The 22262-nt window shown below is 35.4% G+C and overlaps 1 protein-coding gene and 1 long non-coding RNA gene across 4 annotated transcripts; both read left to right on the forward strand.

Moving 5' to 3' along the window:
* The first annotated feature begins 3404 nt into the window (after positions 1-3404).
* On the forward strand, positions 3405-8219 carry LOC147514397 (uncharacterized). 3 transcript variants are annotated; one of them, XR_015207820.1, is made up of 4 exons: positions 3405-3684; positions 5606-5761; positions 7442-7525; positions 7914-8219. It is a non-coding gene; the product is annotated as an uncharacterized LOC147514397 (long non-coding RNA). The 3 variants fall into 3 exon arrangements; XR_015207819.1 differs by having other exon boundaries at positions 7999-8219; XR_015207818.1 differs by lacking the exon at positions 7914-8219 and having other exon boundaries at positions 3410-3684; positions 7442-7823.
* A 5687-nt stretch (positions 8220-13906) lies between these two features.
* Positions 13907-18505, forward strand: LOC147514398 (uncharacterized). Its single transcript, XM_086582834.1, has 2 exons — positions 13907-14564; positions 18192-18505. Exons 1-2 carry the CDS (start codon positions 13998-14000, stop codon positions 18345-18347), a joined length of 723 nt encoding a protein of 240 aa, XP_086438960.1. The 5' UTR covers positions 13907-13997; the 3' UTR covers positions 18348-18505.
* Positions 18506-22262: the final 3757 nt, after the last annotated feature.

The raw sequence follows: 22262 nt of genomic DNA on the forward strand, positions 1-22262 counted from the left end.
TTGCTTTTTCATTAATTATATTGTTTGTTCTGCAGTGTTGTGCTTTCTGGCTACATGTGCTTCATGAATGCTCTGGAATACCTGCCCAAATATCCATAAGACCCGATCTAGTTCTACATTCACATGGGTGGATTTCTACCAGGTGCACATTGCAGTTTAAATACACCATCTCATAATTAAAAGGACTATAGAATCCAATAAGAGTTAAAAAAAAAAACTCATCCTTACTCACGACAATTTTAGTTATACAATGTATAATATTGTACCATCTTGCCATAGGCCGGTGGGATGTCTCGGTAAAATAAGATAATAGTATAGCAAGGCAACGAGGTGACTTGTTTTTCCCTTTAAACCTACTTCATGAGATCTCCAATCATATAGGTAGGATTACCGTCAGTGTCGCCCTATATATTAGGCAAAATTCCCATACCCTCGACATTTCATCCACTTGCCTCATGCATGTTAAGCGGTTTTGTCATAGGATCTGCCAATTTCAACTCTGACCTCACATAATCTAGAACTACTCCAGATTCCAACAACTACTTTATAGACTTGTGTATCAAACGTATATGTCTACATTTTGCATTGTATAGTTTGCTCTTTGAATTGATAAACACTCAAAACTTTGGTTTAAACCCATTAACAAGATTTCATTTAGGTCAATCATGTTTTTTTTTTTTTTTTTTTGAAATGGTTATGGGGTTAAGGCAGACCCCCACCTATTTTATTAATAGTTGAACCTTACAAGGTTCCCTAAGAGTTAGGTCATTAAAAGGAGGTACACAAAGACTTACAAGATCGATCTACAGACATCAAGCCTGACATACATGAGAATACTCACGACACATACCACAAAGGGTCCTTACTAAAGTAGTGCTAGGAATGCTCTCTCATCTCCTATTTCTCTGGCCATAACTTGCTTCACTATCTTAGGATGATCCTTCCAAAGATGAGATCGCGCTTTCTCGTAGTCACAGAAAAAACACCCACAAGCACAACACAAGTAAGTGAATCCTAGAGTATCATCACAAAATTCTTTGGTGTAGTCTTCAAGATTCTTCATCCTTTTTTGTTTTTAATTTGTGACTTTGCCTTCTTCATCATAGAAAGAGTAGGCTCTACTTCACCTGAAGAACACGCTCGAACTTTACCTTCTTCCACTTTGTCTTACCAGCCTTTTGTTTTTGCTGCTTTTTGGATGTGGTCACCACTAGTGGAGGAGCCATGAGAGAGTCATTTGTAAACAACTCATCTTCTGAACCTAAGAGGTCATCATCCAAGTCCTCTTCCTCAACAATCAAGGCTTGATACATATTAAGGCCTCTATTGTATGGTAACTGCTCACTAGGATTAAAAACTACTGGTTGGGTTATACAAGTAGCTGCGTGATTGCCAGCCACATTCATCCAATCCCCTTGATCTTCTTCATTCAACTGAGTTGTTGGAACCTCAGAGTGAGTGCATGCCACCATTCTAGGCGACACCAAATGAATATTACTATGACCAGTAGGCACATTCACATTTTACATTATCCTAGGTGAAGAAGCAACCCTTATCCTGGTAAAATATGTAGCCACTATAGATCCTTCTGTTTCTTTTCCTCTATCTTCTTGTCTTTGCAATTGAGGTGATGATCCTCTTATAGGAGTTATACTCACATTTCTCATAAGATTAGTGTTTGGTATAGCAAATTGAGGGGTAACCACCACCAGTTCCTCCATACTTGTAACACTATTACCTCTTTCTTGAACTGCTAATGTTGCTTCATTTACTTGAGTAGGGCTCACATAGGTTGGAACACTAGCTTGTCCTTGTTAGTTTCTTGCTGTCCAAACTCTGTTAACTCTTGATGTGCACTTGGCAGTGGCATGACCAAATTTGTTACAATTTTCACATGAAGAAGGTTTCCACGTATATTCCACACCCACCACCACCTCTCTCCCACCAACTTTTAGTTTCACAGTTGCTGGGTACTTAAAAGTCACCGGGATTTCTACACACACACGAGCATAAGAGAGCCTCTTTCTTTGTGCAGTTGCATCATCGATAAACATGGAGACACCAACTAAACTAGCCACAAAGGAGATGCCATCAAGTGTCCACAGTTGTTTTGGAACTTCATTCAACTTTACCCATGCATATAGGAACAGTATCAACTTTGTTCCTTTGAGATTCAATCACAACACCATTTTCCTACCTGTAATAAAAATTGGGCCTGCTTCCAACACCATTTTCCTATCGTCGCCATTAGAGAAGGAAATGTAGAACAATTCCTTATCAGTAGTGATCTCAAAAGATGCCTTTAGCTTCCACTCTTTAGTCAAAAACTCCTTAACCATACGGAAAGGTAGTCTTTTGTCAAGGAAATAAACCACTAAATAGTCTTTCCATTCTTGTATACCTTGTTCTACAATACGTTCAGGGACTTCAGCAACTCCATCAACAAGTAACGGAGTAAAGTTCTTCAAAGCAGTTGTTTTCACATTTGAAACACCTCCTTTGAACAAAGAGCTCCAAGAGGACACCCCACCACCAATTTGAGTTGGCTTAATGGAGGGAGAAGATGATGAGGCGTGCTTATCTGTTGTCATGATTGAGCCGATCTCTCTTCTTCTTCCTTAGTTGGTCCAACAGAAAAATACCAGAAAAAGAAAGTTTTGGAGGGAAAAAAAGATAAGATTTGCTACCAACTAAAAATTACTAAAAGAAGTAAACTTTAGGAGCACAGGATCATAGATGTTAAATAAAACTAAGTAATAACCATTCTCCCACTAAAGGTCCCCCATTCAAGAAAACCTTTTACCTTATGATAGGACAGTTATGATGTCAATAATGTAATCAAGTGAGCGCAGAGAACGTTCTTGGCAGAAAAGGGGGTACGCGGACAAAAAAGTGTTTGGTTGGTTTCTGTCTGTCCTCATCTCTTCTATTCTCTTCGGTCCTCTCCCTCTCCCTCTCCATGCACTCTCAATCTCCCTCCTTCACTCTCAACCAAATCCAACTCTCTCTCTCTCCCCAGCACAAACCCATCTCTCCCTCTCTTTTCCACCTCTGCTCACGCCCCCACTACTTGCAGTTATCTAGTTATCAATAGTGTGGAATAAAAATAGTTTTCAAGATTTTGCAGGTTTCGGTATTTAAATTGTAAAGTTTCGACAAAATCAATATTTTAGCATGGAAATATGGAAATATGTTCTTGGTAGGGCTGGAAATGGAGCGGGCTCGGGTCGGATTTTCACTCAAACTCTTTACCATATTTGGATCCATCCGAATTCGGGTCGGATTTCGAATATCCATATCCATTAAAAAACACAAAAAAATACACTATTTTAATGATTTTCATATATAAATGTAAGATATAAATTAATTTTTAGACATCAAAATATAAATCTTGTTAAAATAATTCGGGTTTTCGGATATTAGGGTCGGATCACAACTCACTAACATAGAAACCATATTCGTTAAATGGATTCGGATATGGTCGGATTCGGGTGGCATCCGGTAACATTTCCAGCCCTAGTTCTTGGGGTCATGAAGGCCGTCGCACTTAAAAAACGCCCAGGAGAATGAGAAGAAACCCAAGTCAAAGTCAAAGGCACATTTGAACCAAGATGAAATGAAGAAAAGCCCACAAAATCTGGTAACTTATTAGTAAACAACAATCTGCCATGAAGAATCATCAAGGTTTGTTTTCTTTAATTATTTTCTCGATCCATCTTTCAATGTCTTCTACTGTAGTCGTTTTTTTTTTATATGGGTATTGAAGTAGTGAAAATATTAGAGTTGGTATTTAATAAAAAAAGTGATCTTTTTTGAAATTTAATATGCGGTATTTTAATGTCATGATTTTGGGGCCAGCTCAGTTTCCTTATGAAGGTATAATTATTTCGCTGTTAATTTTTTCTTTGTTTTGTGGTGTGAGGCTTATTAACTAGCTTGTTAGTTATTCTAATAGCATGACAGTAGTGACAAGAATTGGAGTTTAACTGTGGTGCAATATTTGGAACTAGAAAATAATAATTGAATTGAAGTATAAATGTAGTAACGCGTCATGGATTATGAATGCATATTCACTTGTAAAAAGAAAGTATAGGTTTTCCTTCTTTGTACAATAAATGTTCGGCTAGGAATTACATCGTTATACAAATTACATTTATGTATGTCGAGTAAGAGTTTCTATGGTTTTAACAATCCAAGATGCATGCTTCCATAAGTTTATCACCCTTATAGTTATAGTGAGGGGATTTACAATGTATTATTAGATTATACAGGCTATAATATTATGCGCAGATTCTAAATTGCTAACTCTCATTTCGTTATTCCCCATCTGTATGGAGGTGTCAGACATTGAGCAATTTTTTTAAGATGGGGTTTGTACCAGGATCCCTGAGTGGCATCTATACAGACTTTCAGTCTGATTATTTGACACTAAAAAGAATTTGACTTCACTCTGACATGCTAACTTTGAAAACCCAAAATATATTCTAGGGAGGCGTGTGCTAGGATGGGCTAGAAGGTGCATATTAAGTATTAACGTGTTGTCTTTTTTTGTGATTTGCACCTCGGTATACTTGTTCACATTTGTGAGTTAATGCACTAGCTGCTTTAATGTGTTTGTGCTGTCTAGCCATATTATGTAGGATTCCTCCTGATTAAAGCTTCCTGAATCAAATGTATAAAGCTTCATGTGATTGTAGTTGTGCGTGCCTAAGCTATCTAATGTATAGTTATGAGACATTATACTGAACCCCCAATGCTTTAGTCAAGATCACATGATAGTTGTAGATTATTTGCAAAGTCTCGATGTTTTGACTTGAAATGGCCTCTTAAATTTATTTTTACATGTCGAAGTCCATCTGTCGTCATTGTTGGCCAATCTCATAATTGTTTAGGATTAGACTATAGAAAGTATATCTTTGGACTCAAAGTTGAAAGAGTTGTGTCTTAGCATGTGGTATTAGTGTTTTTTGTTAATTAACTTTGTGAACAATATTCAAAGTAATTGTGATTGGCCAATCTTTGGACACTTGTATTAACTTTGTATGGTATTAAGTGAAATTCCAACATAATTTATGTAAAGCTTGCTTATATATGTACGTGTTATGCCATTGTGCTAATTTTTTTAAGCTAATGCTAGATTTGGAAATTTTAAGTGTTCAATTATGGTTTCTCTTGAATGTAATAATTTTAGAGTCTGATGATGCATCATAGTGTCATGTTATTGAATGGTGGTGCTGTTTGAACCTTCCAATGTTCTACCTTGAAGGTGATTTTCTGATTCAGGACTTGAAACGAATTGAAATTTCGATTTCATTCTTGGTTCTTAGTATATATGTTTGTAGGAAATGCATTCCAATGATATGACTACAGTACAGTTGTAGCAAGACAAAGTTTGTATATAACGAGTAAATAGAGTAGGACCATAGCCAGCATGATTTTGGTTTGTCGTAAACTCTGTTTGCTAAGAATTAATGTCTAATCTTGAGGAGTCTTCTAATCTTTACTGGTTTCTTAGTTTTACTGTTACCAATTAAGTATTTGCTCTTGCTGATGCGGCAAAGTCCATGTAACTAACTACTTTATTGATGCTATTGTTTTTATGTAGTTGCAAACATTTCATGGCAGCTCTTGAATCCTTAGGTGTGGAGTGACTTTTGGATTATGGTGGAACCAGTGTAGTAAAGGCGTTAAAGCGCACCTAAGGCGCAACACCCTTTTGTGCCTTAGGCAAGGCGCGAGGCGTGGCGCGCGCCTGATTGAAGTGAGGCGCGTAATAATAAAAAAATAGATATATCAAATAAAAAATAAAATAAATATTAAATATGACATGAATTATCACTAATTTGCTTAGCCAAACTTTAAAATTAATTTTATGTGATTGTAAACATAAAACCATTGTAGTTATTTAAAAGAAAAATCTTAAGCAATAAGTAAAGAGCAAAATAAAACTCGTATCTCTCAATACAATCTAGCTCAACTTCAATAAACTAAAATAATGAACCGATCGAATTGAGCCAAATGAGTTCTTTATAAAATAGAACACGTGATTCACTTTTAGAATCCCGTAAAACTTCATTTAAAATTTAATCTATCTTTGTGTTTTTTCTTAATCCATACAACTTAACAAAAACTAGTTAAAATTAAGTTTAAAGTGTACTCCATAATGAAACTTACTAAATTTGTACAATTTCTTATATCATACAACAATTGGATCGAGTGTAAATGTGTCACGTATAGCAAAAATTGTAAAAAAAAACGAAAAAACTGTAAAAGTTGATAAGGCGCTTTTTTACTTCGACAAAAGCAAAAAAAGCACAAAAAGCGCACGCCTTATATGACCTCTCGCGCCTTAGTCAAGGCGAGGCACTAAAAGTGCGCCTTTGGCTTTTTAAAAGCCTTTAAAGCAAGGCCTTGACGCCTTGACTACACTGGGTGGAACTTTGGTTTTTGATCTCGAGCTTATAGTGACAAGATTGAACAAGGTTATGATGAATGAAGAAGCTAGGTGTCAAGCCTTCTAATAAGTTGGTGGGCTTCGGTGGTTCATATGTTTGTTGTGTGTTTGAATAGTTGAAGTTGTATATTTGTCGATTTTTTAAAAATGGAACTAGTTCCACGATAATGGAAATGTAAGTTCGTTTATATTGAAGTTATTGTTTAATGAAAAGATTTTTTGTTAGCTGCTATTAGTGTTCTTTATACAGGTCAATGGTTATTTTTACTTGCTTGGATTTGTAGTACGGGTTCATTTGCTGTCACAAATATGCTCAATTTATTTTGAAGAAAAAAAAGGATAAAAATGGACAGTTAATTAAGTCATCTGTGCTATTGTAAAGTGACACAATAAGAACATTAAATGTGTCACTTTTGGTTAAATGTGAATCAACTAGTACCAATTGTGTGGCTGAAGGGACACAAATGTTGTGGGACTCAAGACCGAGTTTCATGCTTAATCTCGAGAACCAACACGGTACCTATCGTTTTGTATGTCTTAACTCACTCCCTTGTAAACTCACACAATATTTGTTGTGTCACTTTTTAAATGACACAATAAGCCTTCTTTTTAAATAGTGGATTTGCAAGATTTGGTTAAGAATTTACTGGAAAAAATTGATTGATTGTATGCTATTATATTCATAGCAGGAATTCGCTTAAACGGACATGTCCGGTGACGAACATGTACTTCGGAAGCTTATATATATAGTGTCGTCCGTTAAACAAGTTAATAAGCCATAAATTAAAAAGTTTTGGACGACACTGTATAAGCTTTCCAAGACATTATATAAACTTCTCAAAAACATGTCCGTTTAAGAGAAGGCCTGTATTCATAGCATCCTAAATTTGCTGCTGTCTGTGGCTTATTATATTTAGTATTTGGTTGCTTCCTGGTGATTTTGTTAGTTAAGTTGGAGTAGTCTTCTTATCTTTATCTTTATTGCAGCATTTAATCATGGATTCTGGAGTGAAGTTAGCATCAGTTGTGAAGGTGATGGGTCGAACATGATCAAGGGGTCAGGCTACTCAGGTGAGAGTGAAGTTTATGGATGAGCAAAACCGTCTCATCATGTTCGTTGTGTTGGCCGGCCACTCCAATGCATCATGTACTTTAATTCCAGTATTCGACATGAATATCGTCTTTTAAGCATTTTAGCATGTTGAAAGATACAAGCATTTTCAGTTGAATGAAATTGTATTATGAGTACTGTCGACCATTGTAAAACCAGATGTGCTAAATAATGTGAAGGTGTCTCGAAGTTTGAGTCATTATCAAATTTACTTTGTTTTTGTAATTGTAGATATTTCAATGGATCACATTTGTTATTGCTGTTCGATTCATTACTTTCTTTCTGTTTTCCTTAGTTATTGATCTGAAACAGCTATTCGATTCATTACTTTCTTTCTGTTTTCCTTAGTTATTGCTGGATGGAGAATGGTCTTAACTCTTAATCGAATTCAGAAGCCGTCTAGTATTCATGTAATTTCTTATGGCCCATGCAGAAATGTCCGAGGTAGCTAAGGGGGATTTATTTTGGCAGGGTGAGGATAAGGAGCAGGGCTACGCTCGGATGATATTGTTAATTTGGGCTCTGTAGTGCATAGATTGCCTCATTTTGTCATGTGTGTTTTTCTCCAGTATGTGTAAAATTGGTCACAATTCATTGGCTATGTACTTTCACTTGTTTGTGAACAACTCAAGACATGCAATTGTTTTTAATAGATATCCTTTCCTTGTGTTGTAATTTGGATGATGTTTAGAATGTTTTAGGCATGTTTCATTCAGGTTTTAAACAGGGAAACCTAGAAATACTTTTTATGAAAACAAAAAATAATAAAAAGGAAAGAGAGCATGATTTTGAGAATGTGGAGATATAAGGAGAAGAAGATCACAGTTTTTAACCGAAATTGTGAACTATTTTCTAGGAGATAAACCACATTAAAACAAAGAATCAATATTCTGATTATGGCCACCAGATTTCAGTATTGCCATGGAGAACTCTATCTCTCTTAGAAATTGAAATGCTCTTAATGAGTCGGATGCTAGACTCTTTAAAGTCCGTGAATTAGTCGGCATGCATTGTATGTGAAGTGTAATATATTAGATTGATTTTGTAATTTGGTAGATTGTATTTTAAGTATAGGAATATTTAGTTTACCTTAGATAGGCTGTTTCCTTTCAGGTATATTGCCTCCTAACTTGGAGAAGTATATACCAGAGAATTATTGTATATGCAAAACTCTGTTTGACATAGTATCAGGAGCAGTTTGATACTGAGGGAGTTGGTGTTTTTTTTTTTTTTTTTTTCAATGATATGTAGTGAGTCCGATGGCCATCACTACAAGTGATCAACCAAACTAGTCCCAACACCAGCACCACAGATCATTGTCCATCAAGACAACTCTACGTTTCGTGCTGGTATTACACTATGAAACCAATTACTCATTATGGTCCCAACTTATGGAGATGCGTATTGGCGCTCGCAACAAAGTTGGATACCTCACCGGAGAAACAAAAAGACCAATACTTGGAGATCCAAATCTTGGAACATGGATTACTGAAAATCACAAAGTCAAAAGTTGACTTATTGACTCAATGAGTCTGTCGTTGATGCAACGATTTATTTGTCTTCCCACAGCCAAAGAAATATGGGAGGCGGTATCAAAAATCTTCTATGATGGATCGGATGAAACATGTATTTTTGAATTGAATCAGAGGTCCTTTAATACCATGCAAAGTGATGGACCCATTGTCAACCTACGACTATAATGAACTTGTTACTGTTTTCCAGGAAATTGATCACAGGACTATCTCTCAAGAAGAAACTGTTGAAGGGGTGGTCCAGTTGCATTCTGCTATGGCTAGGCTTCAAGTTCATATTTTTCTCAGTGGACTTGACTCTGAATTTGGTCAGGTTCGTGGAGAAATCTTACAACAAGACCAAAAACTCGATTTAGAGAGTACATATGCATATATCAGGAGAGAACACCAACAGAAACAAACAATGGGAGGTTCTCGTCCAATCTCTAAAAGCTCGGCTATGTTGGCTAATCATACTTTCGACAAAGACCATCATGGGGCTCTTCAAAGAATCGTAACAATCAAACACCTGGTAAATCTAGCAACCTGGTATGTTCTCATTGTGGTGAAACAGGTCATTCTAAACAGCGATGCTATGAACTAATTGGCTATCCTGAGTGGTGGGAATTCATGAAGAAACCTTGAAAGAAGATTGCAGGACAAGCTATGGTGGCACCTACCGATGGCGAACAATCACCACCCACTGCAAATGTTGCTCACCCAGGTGTTGTTAGCAAGGCTTTTGTATTCTCTACAACTTCTAAGAATAATATTTGGATTATTGATACAGGTGCATCCGATCATATGACTAGGGATTCCAATCAATTACAACTTTGTTTCCCTTCTCCTCAATCTGTTATTTCCACAGCCAATGGTAGTACCTCTCCCATTACTGGAGAGGGTCGTTCTATCATCTTATCCACTAGCTACTCTCACTTTAGATACAGTTCTTGTTGTTCCATCCCTTGAATATAATCTGTTATCTGTTGGCCAAATTACCTCCACCCTTGCTTGTACTGTAACATTTTGGCCCTCTTTTTGTGTTTTTCAAGACATTCTAACTCAGAAGATTCTTGGTTATGGTGTTAGACGAGGCAAACTCTACTACTTGGAGTTGACAGAAAATAAGGGGCCGAAATTCAGTTAGGCAAATCAAATTAAAACTAGTAGCAAAGAGACAGCTCGAACAACCATATGGCTGTGGCACCGGAGACTAGGACGCCTTTCTTTTGGTTATCTGAGGAAGTTAAAACCACACCTTTTTTCAGTTTTGAATGATTAAGTGTGACACTTGTGAATTGGCTAAGAGCCATTGTATTCCATATTTACCAAGTTTTAATAAAAGTTCAGTACCTTTTGCGGTTATTCACTTTGATGTTTGGGCTACAAAGATCCCTTCTATTTCTAAAGCCTGTTATTTTGTTACATTTATTGATAAATGCACTAGAATGACTTGGGTGCAGTGTCTTTTCTTAACAGAAAGGGTGATGTATGGTATACACAGCTTTTTAGGAATTTCATAATATGGTTAGTACCTAGTAACAAAAACAGATTCATGTTCTACATGTCCGACAATGGTACTGAATATGTAGATACATCTTTTGGCACATTTCTAAGTCATCTTGGAATACGTCATCAGACCTCTTGCACCTATACTCCGCAGCAAAATGGATTGGCGGAGAGGAAAAATAGACAATTGCTGGAAGTGGTTCGTGCATCTCTTTTTGTCATGAATATGCCTCGGTTTTATTGGGGAGAGGCTATGAAATCCGCTGCTTATCTCATTAATCAAACACCCTCTAGAGTTATCAACTTCGGACCCCGCCCCAAATAAATGCACTCCTTACTTTTGATTCACTTTCCAAATCTTGAACCACGAATCTTTGGTTGTATTGTATATGCTCACATTCCAAAAAGCCTACGAAATAAACTTTATCCATGTGCAAAACGATGTGTGTTTGTTGGCTATTCTGAGTTTCAAAAAGGAGATAGGTGATATGATCCTCAAACCCGAAAACTACATGTAACTTTGGATGCCTCGTTTCGTGAAACAGAACCTTATTACTCGTGGGGAGTTTCTGGACCTTCTCTTCAGGGGGAGAACTATACTGAAGAGAATGGTTCACAAGGAGATGGAGGAGGAGATGAATTTATAGAATTGAATGAATGGCTTGGAAATGGTGGTCAGCAAGGCTATGAGAGTATTCCTGGAATTGAGAGTGATGTGTTAGTGCAACCAACACCAAAAATAAATGTAGGTGCACCCGATATGGCAGAGTCATCATCAATGCCTTCAGAGTTGCCTATGTCTACACCGCCAACTAAAGAATCAACCCAGAATGTCCTTCCTCAGGTAACTTCAAAACCCATTATTGATGAATCTAATGAAATACATAATTCTACAAAATGTATTGCTCCCAAGTATTCACAAAGATCAAATAATGGAGTTCCAAAGAAACAATATGAACCTGATCCGAAAGCCATGACCAAGTACCCAATTAGCAACCATACTTCTTCCCATAGATTGTCTCAATCGTATGCATTTACTGTTAATCAATTATCCACTATATCTATTCCTAGTAGTGTGCAGGATGCATTAGTTGATCCAAAATGGACAAAGGCAATGAATGAGGAAATGGAGGCGCTACAGAAGAATGCAACTTGGGAACTTGCTCCTTTGCCCAAAGGAAAGAAAACAATTGGATGTAGATGGGTGTTCACGGTGAAACTTAAAGTAGATGGTAGTATTGATAGGTATAAAGCAAGGTTAGTTGCAAAAGGGTATACACAAAGGTTCGGTTTGGATTATCAAGAGACTTTTGCAGCAGTGGCCAAGATCAACACAATTCGCATTCTTATATCCATAGCAGCTAATCGGGATTGGCCTATGCACCAATTTGATGTCAAAAATGCGTTTCTCAATGGAGATTTAGAGGAAGAGGAGGTCTACATGAATTTGCCATCCACCTGGAGTTAAACATAGTTCCTCATGTAGAGCTAAAGTTTGTAAATTGAAGAAGTCATTGTACAGGCTGAAACAGTCACCAAGAGTTTGGTTTGGGAGGTTCTCTTCTACAATGAAGGCATTCAGCTATAAACAAAGCAATTCAACCCATACTTTGTTTATAAAACACAAACAAGGGAAGGTAACAACTTTGATTATTTATGTTGATGATATGGTTCTAACAGGAGATGACCCATGCAAAATGACAGCATTACAAGAGTATTTGGCTACTAAATTTGAAATAAAGGATCTCGGACAACTCATATATTTTTTGGGAATTGAGGTTGCTAGCTAGATCGAAACGTAGAATTTTTCTTTCACAACAGAAATATGTGCTAGATCTTTTGACTAAAGCTGGAATGCTTGCTTGCAAACCATTAGAAACACCTATAGAAATGAATCACAAGCTTGGATTTTTTCCATATCAAGCTCCAACAGACAAAGGTCGTTATCAGAGGTTAGTTGGAAGATTAATCTATTTGTCACACATGAGGCCGTATATAGCTTGTGCCGTGAGCATGGTAACTCAGTTCATGCATGCACCAAGTGAGGAACATATGAATGCAGTATATTGGATCTTAAGATACCTGAAGAATGCTCTAGGAAAATGACTCCTATTCTCAAAAAAATGATGTTTGTTTCCAACATTGAAGGATACACTGACTCTGATTGGGCAGGGGATCAAACAGATAGAAGATCCACATCTGGGTATTTTACTTTTGTTGAGGGTAATCTTGTAATCTGGAGGAGTAAGAAGCAAAAAGTCGTGGCCAGATCAAATGCAGAAGCTGAATTCCGTGGTATGGCTCATGATATATACGAGTTGTTGTGATCAAAGGTGTATTAGAAGACTTGGGAATTGAATATAAATAAACAACCTATGACTCTTCATTGAATTAATAAGGCAGCCATTGAGATTGCACAGAATCATGTACAACACAATCGCACTAAACATGTTGAAGTTGATCGTCATTTTATCAAGGAGAAACTCGATCACGAGATCATACAGTTTTCATTTAATTTGTCCATTCTGAAAGTCAATTAGCCGATATATATGCTCACAAAAGCAGTTTCGGGAAGGGTGTTTCATGGTATAATCGACAAGTTGAGCATGATGGATATCTTTCTCCAATTTGAGGGGGAGTGTCGGCATGAGCAGTATTTGAGGTATAATATATTAGATTGATTCTGTAATATGGTAGATTGTATTTTAAGTATAGGAATATTTAGTCTACCTTAGATAGGTTGTTTCCTTTCTTTGAGGATGTAAGTGTATCTATACATTGCCTCCTAACTTGGAGAATTATATACGAGAGAATTATTGTATATGCAAAACTCTGTTTGACAATTATGCATAGACTACGCCCACTCTCTATTGCCTTTAACTCTTGAAACAGGATTGAATGCTCATCTCCTTGTAGCCTTCTAATAGACTTGACTATTTAAGTATTTGACTCCTGTACAACAAACTCACTAACCTCATTTGTATTTGAATACGAGCTGGAGCTAGATTACAAATTACTTATTTTTGTTTTTTCTCATTTACATTACTCTATACAAAAGTGAGTATATAAAGAAACGCATGCATGGAGTAAATACAACAGACTCAGTAACCTCCTTTGTACTTTACTAACCTCCATTGTACTTAGGATGCTCTACCATCACCTCCATAGTTAGTCCTTGTTTCACAGCACTTGGCGAATGGAGCAAATACAACCGACTCACCAACCTCCTTTGTACTTTAGGATGCTAGCTACCATCACCTACATAGTTAGTTCCTGCTAGAGGACACTAGCACACACTTGACCAGCCTAGATAACTCTAGCAATCTCTAGATTACAAATTAAGTTACTTATTTTTTTTTTTATCAATTAGTCTATACAAAGTACAACAAGTGATGAGTATATAAAGAAACGCATGCGCAGTGAGGGAGAGAGAGCAAAATCAAGTGAACAAATGAAAGAATCAGCAGCAGCAACACCAAGAGCAAAACCTAGTACGAGTGTTAGAATTGATGCGAAAGAAAGACACAAGTTAGGTGAAAGAGAGAGAAGAAAAGAAATGCGAGAGCTCGTGTTATCACTTCACTCTTTACTTCCACATTCCAACTTAGTTAAGAAAGAACAATCTTCTGTCCTCAGCGAACTCATCAAATACCTTCCATTAGCTTCAGCAAGACTACAGTCACTCCAAGAACAAAGAGACTCCGTTAGATCAGTTATGACTACTGATCCGGTAGTATTTAAAGAAACTAGTCTTGACTCAGGTGACTCTGATATTAGAATCATGGCTGAACTATCTTCCTCGGTCTCAATTCGAGTTCGAGGTGATCGAGTTACCATCTCTCTATCTTATGCACAGGGTACTTTAAAAACTTTGTCGTTATCTGCTGCATTGGATGAACTGGAAGCTCATCAGCTTCAACTTATTCGCGCTACTCATTGCCATGACGGAAGTAAAATGTTGCTTCACTACGAAAGCAAGGTGACTATGCAAGCATGTTTTGTATTTTCAGATGGTTTGTTAATTAAAGTAAATTTTGCCAATCCATTACCACGCTTGTCTGATTTTCCCAAAAACTTTAAGGGGGGTGTTTGGATCTCAATTATTAAAAAAAAAAAAAAAAAAAAAAAAAATTATTCTAAAATCAATTTATTTATTTATTTTTTGATGGGCAAATGTTTTAAATGAGATCAGTAACTCTTTAATGCTGGCGGAGATCAAGCCCCAGACCTATAATATCATCACCCAAAGATTTTATCGACTTTGCTAATCGGCACCTGTTTCTAATAAATTTATCAAAAAAAAACAAAAAAATTATCAATAAACAATTAAAACTTGTTTATTATAAAACTTATTTTTTAGGACAAGAATTACTTTTTTGCCAATAATATCTTTTTCGAAAAATTACGAAACAAACACATTTATTTATGAAAATGTATTTTATCATGAAAATGTTTTTATATATATATATATATATATATATATATATATATGAACATAGTTTTCATTGATCGATCGAGTTAAGAAATTATTACTAGCTCTGTGCCTATGTTGCATTCCATATAAACATGCAAAATATCTATAAACACACAAATTAAGCAAGACATTACTCCCTTAATAGCAACTATTAAGTTCCAGCATATAACCATGGGGCATCTTCCGTCAACCTCTTGCTCATGTGTTTTTCTATAATCCAAAAATTTCACATTTCTTTTGAAGTTATATTAGTTATTCTTAATTAGTGATATGAAACTACATAAAAACACAAAATCCAGGTTACATTCTAGTCTTTGAAATTTCAGAAAGGAATTCTAGTACAATATATATCCAATTGAGACGAGTTTTAGTAGAGATGTTATCCATGGTATGGAGATCCTCTCTACCAAAAATCATCCCTTGGTAGGGAGGGATCAATATAGTATGGTTTTCATAGCATGGTTTATACCATTCCCCACAATTTCACCTACAAGATGAACTCTTGGTAGGGAGGGATCAATATAGTATGGTTTTCATAGCATGGTTTATACCATTCCCCACAATTTCACCTACAAGATGAACTATAACCTAGTTTTTGTGGATATGTCCAACAAATTATGAAGATCATTTCTACAAAATTTCAACTCATTTAATGGAATTTAACAATGCCAAAAGTTGATTGCAAAATCGAAGAATCTAGGCTGTTAAAAAAAATTTCAAAGTTGTCAAAAAATATTTAACTACGTTAGAGGTTTCCAAATAAGCTAAATTTTTGTGGAGTAGCAATCCATGGCTAGTAGATCATATCCACAAAAATATTAGTTATTAACTAATCTTGTAAAGGGGTGTGGTATAAACTATGGTAAACGGATTCCTCCCCATTACATGAGGGGCTCTATGGACATGTTAAAAACACAAGTAAACAAACTCAAAATTGTTAGTGCATGTATAAGTTTTATATTAGCCTAATTTTTTATAGATATGATCTCCTAACTACTTTAAACATTGTCATAGAAAATTATTCAAATCAGAAACTTTTAACCCTATCAAATGTACTCGACAAATTAGGAATCATTAAGAAATGTGAACCATTCATTTTCGCGGTTCTTGATATTGTATTTGACAAGTTTAGAAATTTTTTATTTTTTGTGATAATGTTTAGAATAGTTAGGATATCATATCTACAAAAAAATTAGGTTAATCCAAGACTTATATATGAATGTCCTAACGATTTTGAGTTTGTTACGAGTTTTTTTTAACGTATGTCCCTAGAACTATATATGGGGAGTGATCCATATACAACACTTTTTATATAGCAGTTTATACAATAGCTTATATCTCACTCTACAAAATTAATTACAACTTGTTTTTTTGTGGATGTCATCTTTCCACCGTGGATAACAACCCTGCAAAAAATGGACTCATTTGGAAATTTCTAAAGATTCAAAAAGAATTGAAGGTTGTAAAGTTTAAATCCTAACCGTTAAAAAAAATAACATTTTCAAATCAACATTTGAAAGGGGTAGATATTTTGAAATGAACTCAAATTTTGTGGGTTTGATCTTTATAGTGATAAGATCATACCCACAAATATATAGGGGAGAGATTCATATACAGTACTTTTTATACAACAATTCATACAATGGCCTAAATCTCACTCCACAAATTTACTTACAACTTGATTTTTTGTGGATGTCATCTTCCCACCATGGATAACATCCCTACAAAAAATCGACTCATTCACACATTTCTAAATATGCCAAAAAAGGGTTGCAAAATTTTAAATCCTGGCCGTCAAAATAAACTATATTTTCAAATCAACTTTTGAAGGGGGTAGAGATTTCGAAATGATCTAATTTTTTTTGGATATGATCTATGTAGTCGTATTTTCATACGCACAAAGTATCAACCATTAGTTCAACTTGTAAACAGGTGTTGTATAAATTGTTGTACAAAAAGTGTTGTATACGAGGAGGGATCAATATACAATGGTTTTCATACCATAGTTTATACCATGCCTCACAACTTCACCTACAAAGTGAACTAGAATCTAGTTTTATTTGTGGATATATTCAACAAACCATATGAAGATAACCTCGACAAAATTTCATCTCATTTGATGGTGTTTAACACTGTCATGCCAAAAGATGATTACAAAATCGAAGTTTCAATCTGAACCATTAAAAAAAATCAAAGTTGTCCATAATTTTTAAGTAGATTAGAGGCACTGCTGACTAATCCATTAGGCCAATTAGGCGGTTGCCTAAGGCCACAAATCTTGGAAAGTCTCTAATTTCCTGATTTCTCCTTATAATTTTGCACAAATTCCTTCCTTTTTTAAATGTGTTCTACGAAATAAAAAAGGGACATGAGAGTCAATTTCTTATTTCCAAATTCAGTTTCTTCACACACTAAATTTAGGAGAGAATTGAAATTAGCTTGAGTATTTAATCCAGAGAGTCAGCTCTCCTCCCACAAGGTTTAATCTCAAGGTTACGCATGAATCTAAGGGTTATAAAGTGCATCATCATACTAACTTTTTAGAGGGTGTCTCATTTAACTAAAATATTACGTCAATTAACACGTATCTATTTTACTTTACAATTCTTCTACAATCATCTTTTGATATGGTTAAATATTACCAAATGAGTTGAAATTTTATAAAGGTGATCTTCGCAGCTAGTTGAACACATCCACAAAAAACTAGGTTGTAATTCACGATGTAGGCAAAATTGTGGGACATGGTATAATTGTATAAACCATAGTATAAAATGTATGGTATATATATATATATGAAACAATTTTTGCGTGAAATTCAAGATTAAAAAAAAAACAGTATATATATAAGGATTAAATAAACGCTATAATTTTTTTAATCTTGAATTTAACGCAAACACACAAAATTATTTTTTATGTAATTTCTTTTTTCTCAAGCTAAGTACAATGAAGACGGGGTAATATATATCAGCCTAACGACAAAAAGTGAATCATTAATTTTCACGCCAGAATGATGAAAAGAACCAAATTAATTAAGTATGTTTTCATGTCACACGTACTAGTGTTGTTGATTTGGTTTGATATCTTCTATTTGTGGTAATTATTAGCGGAACTTATACATATGGAATATTTCAGATTTGCAATGGATTAGAGAAATTTCCAAGTTTGTTAAAGGAAAGGCTAGAAGAATTATCTTGCAAGCTTCAGAACTTGAAGAAATCGAAGAAGAGATCATTTCACCAATTAGATGGATCAGATCAACCTCTCATCTCCCATGCACACCTCCATTGATCATTTTCTTTTAGACACCCTCAAATTTAAACAAAATGATTAATGGAGAGTGTTGGCAAAAAGAAAAGGTGCTAGAATAATGTTGTAGGTTTCGTTTTTTTCCGTTGCCTTCTGCATGTTCAATATTAAATAGGAGTTTTTTAGTTAGTCTAATGAAATACGTCTACTGTCATATTTCATATTAAAAGCTTGATCTTCCTCCTTCACCAAAACTCTACAACTTGTTTGCTCTTCACCAGTATGTGGGCATCTCCCCGTGCATTTTTGTTAAATAAATTGAATGTTATTGAATTATTATATCTAACCCAAACATGGGTTTATATAAATGATTACATGGAACAAATATAGAAGAGAATAACTCTAACATGGACACAAATAGATAAAGAAAAAATCTATCCTATATGGAAAATATTATCAAATCAATGAAATATATTCTATGATATTGTTTCTTCCTATAGTATGACACATCTCCCAACACCCTCCTTTAAGCTCAATGGGCCGGATTTTCATGTCCACTGAAAATCGGCATGAGCATGCTCAAAGCAATTTATCTTGATCCTTGGAAGTATCAACCTGCTTTCTTAGTCTCATCCAAATGAAGCATAAACCTGCTATCTAGCTTGCTACTAATTGAAGCAAAAACCTGCTTTCTTTCTACAATTAGCACCCTGCATTGTATTGTCTTCTTAGAATCAAGTTGCAACCTGCTCTTAGGAGATATGGAGTACCCTACTCTATCGGAAATCTTCATCATGCTCCAATTTGCTAAGAAGTATTTTTCATTTATAGGCAACTATCAAACTTGTATGGGGGGGGGACAAAGGTTGGGTGGTGGCTGCCATTGGCAAACCACCCACCTAAAGCTCTGGTACCATAATGAATTAATTAGATGCTACTGAATTATTAGATCTAACCTAAAAATGGGTTTATAGAAATGATGATTACTAGCAAAGTAAGTAAAACCTTTGGATGATGATACCAGAGGTTTAGGGTCGAACCCTGCCAGCATCAAAGAGTTACTGATCTTATTTAAAACAGACTTGCTAATAAAAAAAAAACACAAATAAATGAAGATGAAATCTATACTATACATAAAATATAATCAAACCAGTAATTGATATATTGATTAAATATATTATATTGGACATGATATTATGGCTTAGAGCACACTATTACTAGAAGGGCAGCATGAACAATTATGTGGTGGAGCTTCAAATTCTTAGCACCTTGCGCTTCAATATAAATTGCACAGAGCACCGCAAATTTTAGAATGTTACAAGACAACACCTCCACCCGACATGATTAGAGCAAATACTGATGGATGTTCTATGGGTGACCGTGGAAGCTCAGGTTGGGGTTTTGTACTAAGAAATCATAATGGACACTTGATGGGTGCTTCTGCTGGTGGTCTTGGTGTAACAACCAGCTACATAGCAATCAAAAACAATGGAAATCATTCATGCAATTAAAAAAGCATTGGAGTTGGGATGGATGGGAATTTGGATTGAAATAGATTCTACGGTAGTAGCCAAGGTGATCTAAGGAAAAGGTGCATTGGAGGGCTCGGCCAGTATGGTTATCACTTAAGACGAGAGCCACTTGGATCAATATCACTGCAGCATGGAGAAAAGTCAATATAGGGGCAAACAAGTGTAGATGTGGTGCAAATTTGGGCAATGCAGTAAGTGTGTGGTGGGATACATGACCAAGATTTCTGGCTAACATAAAAAATCAGCATAGCACCACCTACTAAATCAATTACCTTTGAGCAAATTGTGCAAAGGCTTCTAAGTTCTAACTCTACAAATTGAGCCAATTCCAATTTTGATTTGCCAGCTACTTGTTTCATGGCTTTAATTTGAGCCGCAGATCTTACTCTGGAGATGAAAATACCCACATTAATTACAGGTTGGATCCAGGATTAAATAGATCAACAGATAAAAATATTTGTCCATCTGTAATGGAAATTACACTAGTAGGAATATAAGCTAAAACATCTCCCAATTGAGTCTCAACTATTGGTAAAGCAGTCATATATACTTCCTTCACCTAAATGAGAACTTGATTTAACAACTATTTCCGAAAGGCATGAGTGCAAATAAAACACATCTCCTAGATAATTAAGCTTCTCACTTGGACAATCTTTGTGATAGAAGAGACATTTGGCGATAATCTTGTGCCTGTTTGGAGGGATCATCATAAATGATTAAAGTATTTCATTCACAATACATAAAATATTCAGCCAAAGTGCTCTGTATAAGGAGCAAGCTATTGTAATGTAGCAAGCAAATTGGTCGTTTGGGCTACCACAATAGTGTATTCCATCACCCCATGTTCCTAGAAAATAATCACTACCTGAGCCACAGAAGATTCTTTTTACCCAATAGCTACATAAACACATATTACATTTTGACCTTTTTGATTGAGAATAGTATGTGTGGCTACAGCTGTTTCACCTGTCTGTATTGTTTCTCCCCAATAATTAATTCTCGCTGACCTAGGGATCATCGAATCAATAACAGCTCATATACGAAATGTCTCGATGTAATACCTAGGGAGGGCGATCTAATTAACTGAGATTCCAAAGCCGAAATCTCACCTCTACCATCAATAGGTTTAGCCAGAGCATTTATAACATGACCCAAATAAGCCTCGCTCACTGGTATCTTCTATAATCATAAACCATCACCCATTATCACAACACCAACATTATTTAATTGATTCCAAATTTAGAGCAATGCCTATTATACCCTCTTCAAATTCTACTAATTCACCTGCCATTACTTTATATAGACCATGAATGGGAGCAAAGCCATCGCCTACTTGAAGTACGGTGCCGATATTAACAAGTTATACCTCTCTAATATATTGCTTAGTACGTTCTCGGATAATATTACCAATTTTGTTGGCTCGAAAGGTTACAATGAGTCTTGTTTAATTCTTTTTCAGAAGCAAAGGAAAAATCAATAAATAATGCCTATAGTAGAAGTACTAATCCGTTATTTCTTTCATCACCCCAAACATACCAATATTAACATTGATGGTGCATAAATGTACCTCGTTATTCAAACCACTATTCAGAGTTCCTAGAGCTAGCTCCTTGTAAGGCTTGTTGGAAAACGTGTTGTAAGACTTGGTTAATCACTCGTTCTTGTTCAAACTGAATGGTTTCATTTTTGTAATTTTGATAAGTTGAATTAATCAAATTCACATTTTCTCGTTCTATCTCAGAGTATCCATTAAATCAAAACTCATCCACTTCCATTTTCACTTTTCGTAAGTAGGTTTTGGCTCTTTCTAGCTTTTCAATGCCCCCTCCACGTAGTTCTTCTGAATTTTGAATAGTACTCAAGATTCTCTATTTTCGATTATCTAATAGATCACTTAATGAAATATATATATATATATATATATATATATATATATATATAGGGAGAAATCTATTCACAACAATTTAAACTTTTTATATATATACGGACTGCTTACGTCGACATACGAAAATGACATACAGACTTGCACATTGCTCTAAGGGCTGATTTTTGGTAGATATTACCTCCCTACCATGGATAGTATCTCCATAAAAAATCAACTCAATCGAATATGTTTAGTTTTATCAAAAGAGTGTTAAAATTTTAGACCATTAGATAAATTTCAAACTTGAACTCAAGTTTTGGTAGGGTTAGACATATTCAAATGAGCTAATTTTTTTTGGACATTTTTTAGAGATGATCTCCATGTTGTGGATATCACATCCCCAAAAAATCAGCTCTTATTTCATTGCGTAAGTGGGTAAGATTGTGTATGTCATTTATGTATGTCAACGTAGCCAGCCCGATATATATCCTAATAAAATAATTTTTATCTAGTATTGTAAAATTTTGTCGTTGACTAGCGTTCAGGTATTAAATACCAATC

Source organism: Coptis chinensis, chromosome 2, assembly GCF_015680905.1.
Source record: "Coptis chinensis isolate HL-2020 chromosome 2, ASM1568090v1, whole genome shotgun sequence".
NCBI lineage: Eukaryota > Viridiplantae > Streptophyta > Magnoliopsida > Ranunculales > Ranunculaceae > Coptis > Coptis chinensis.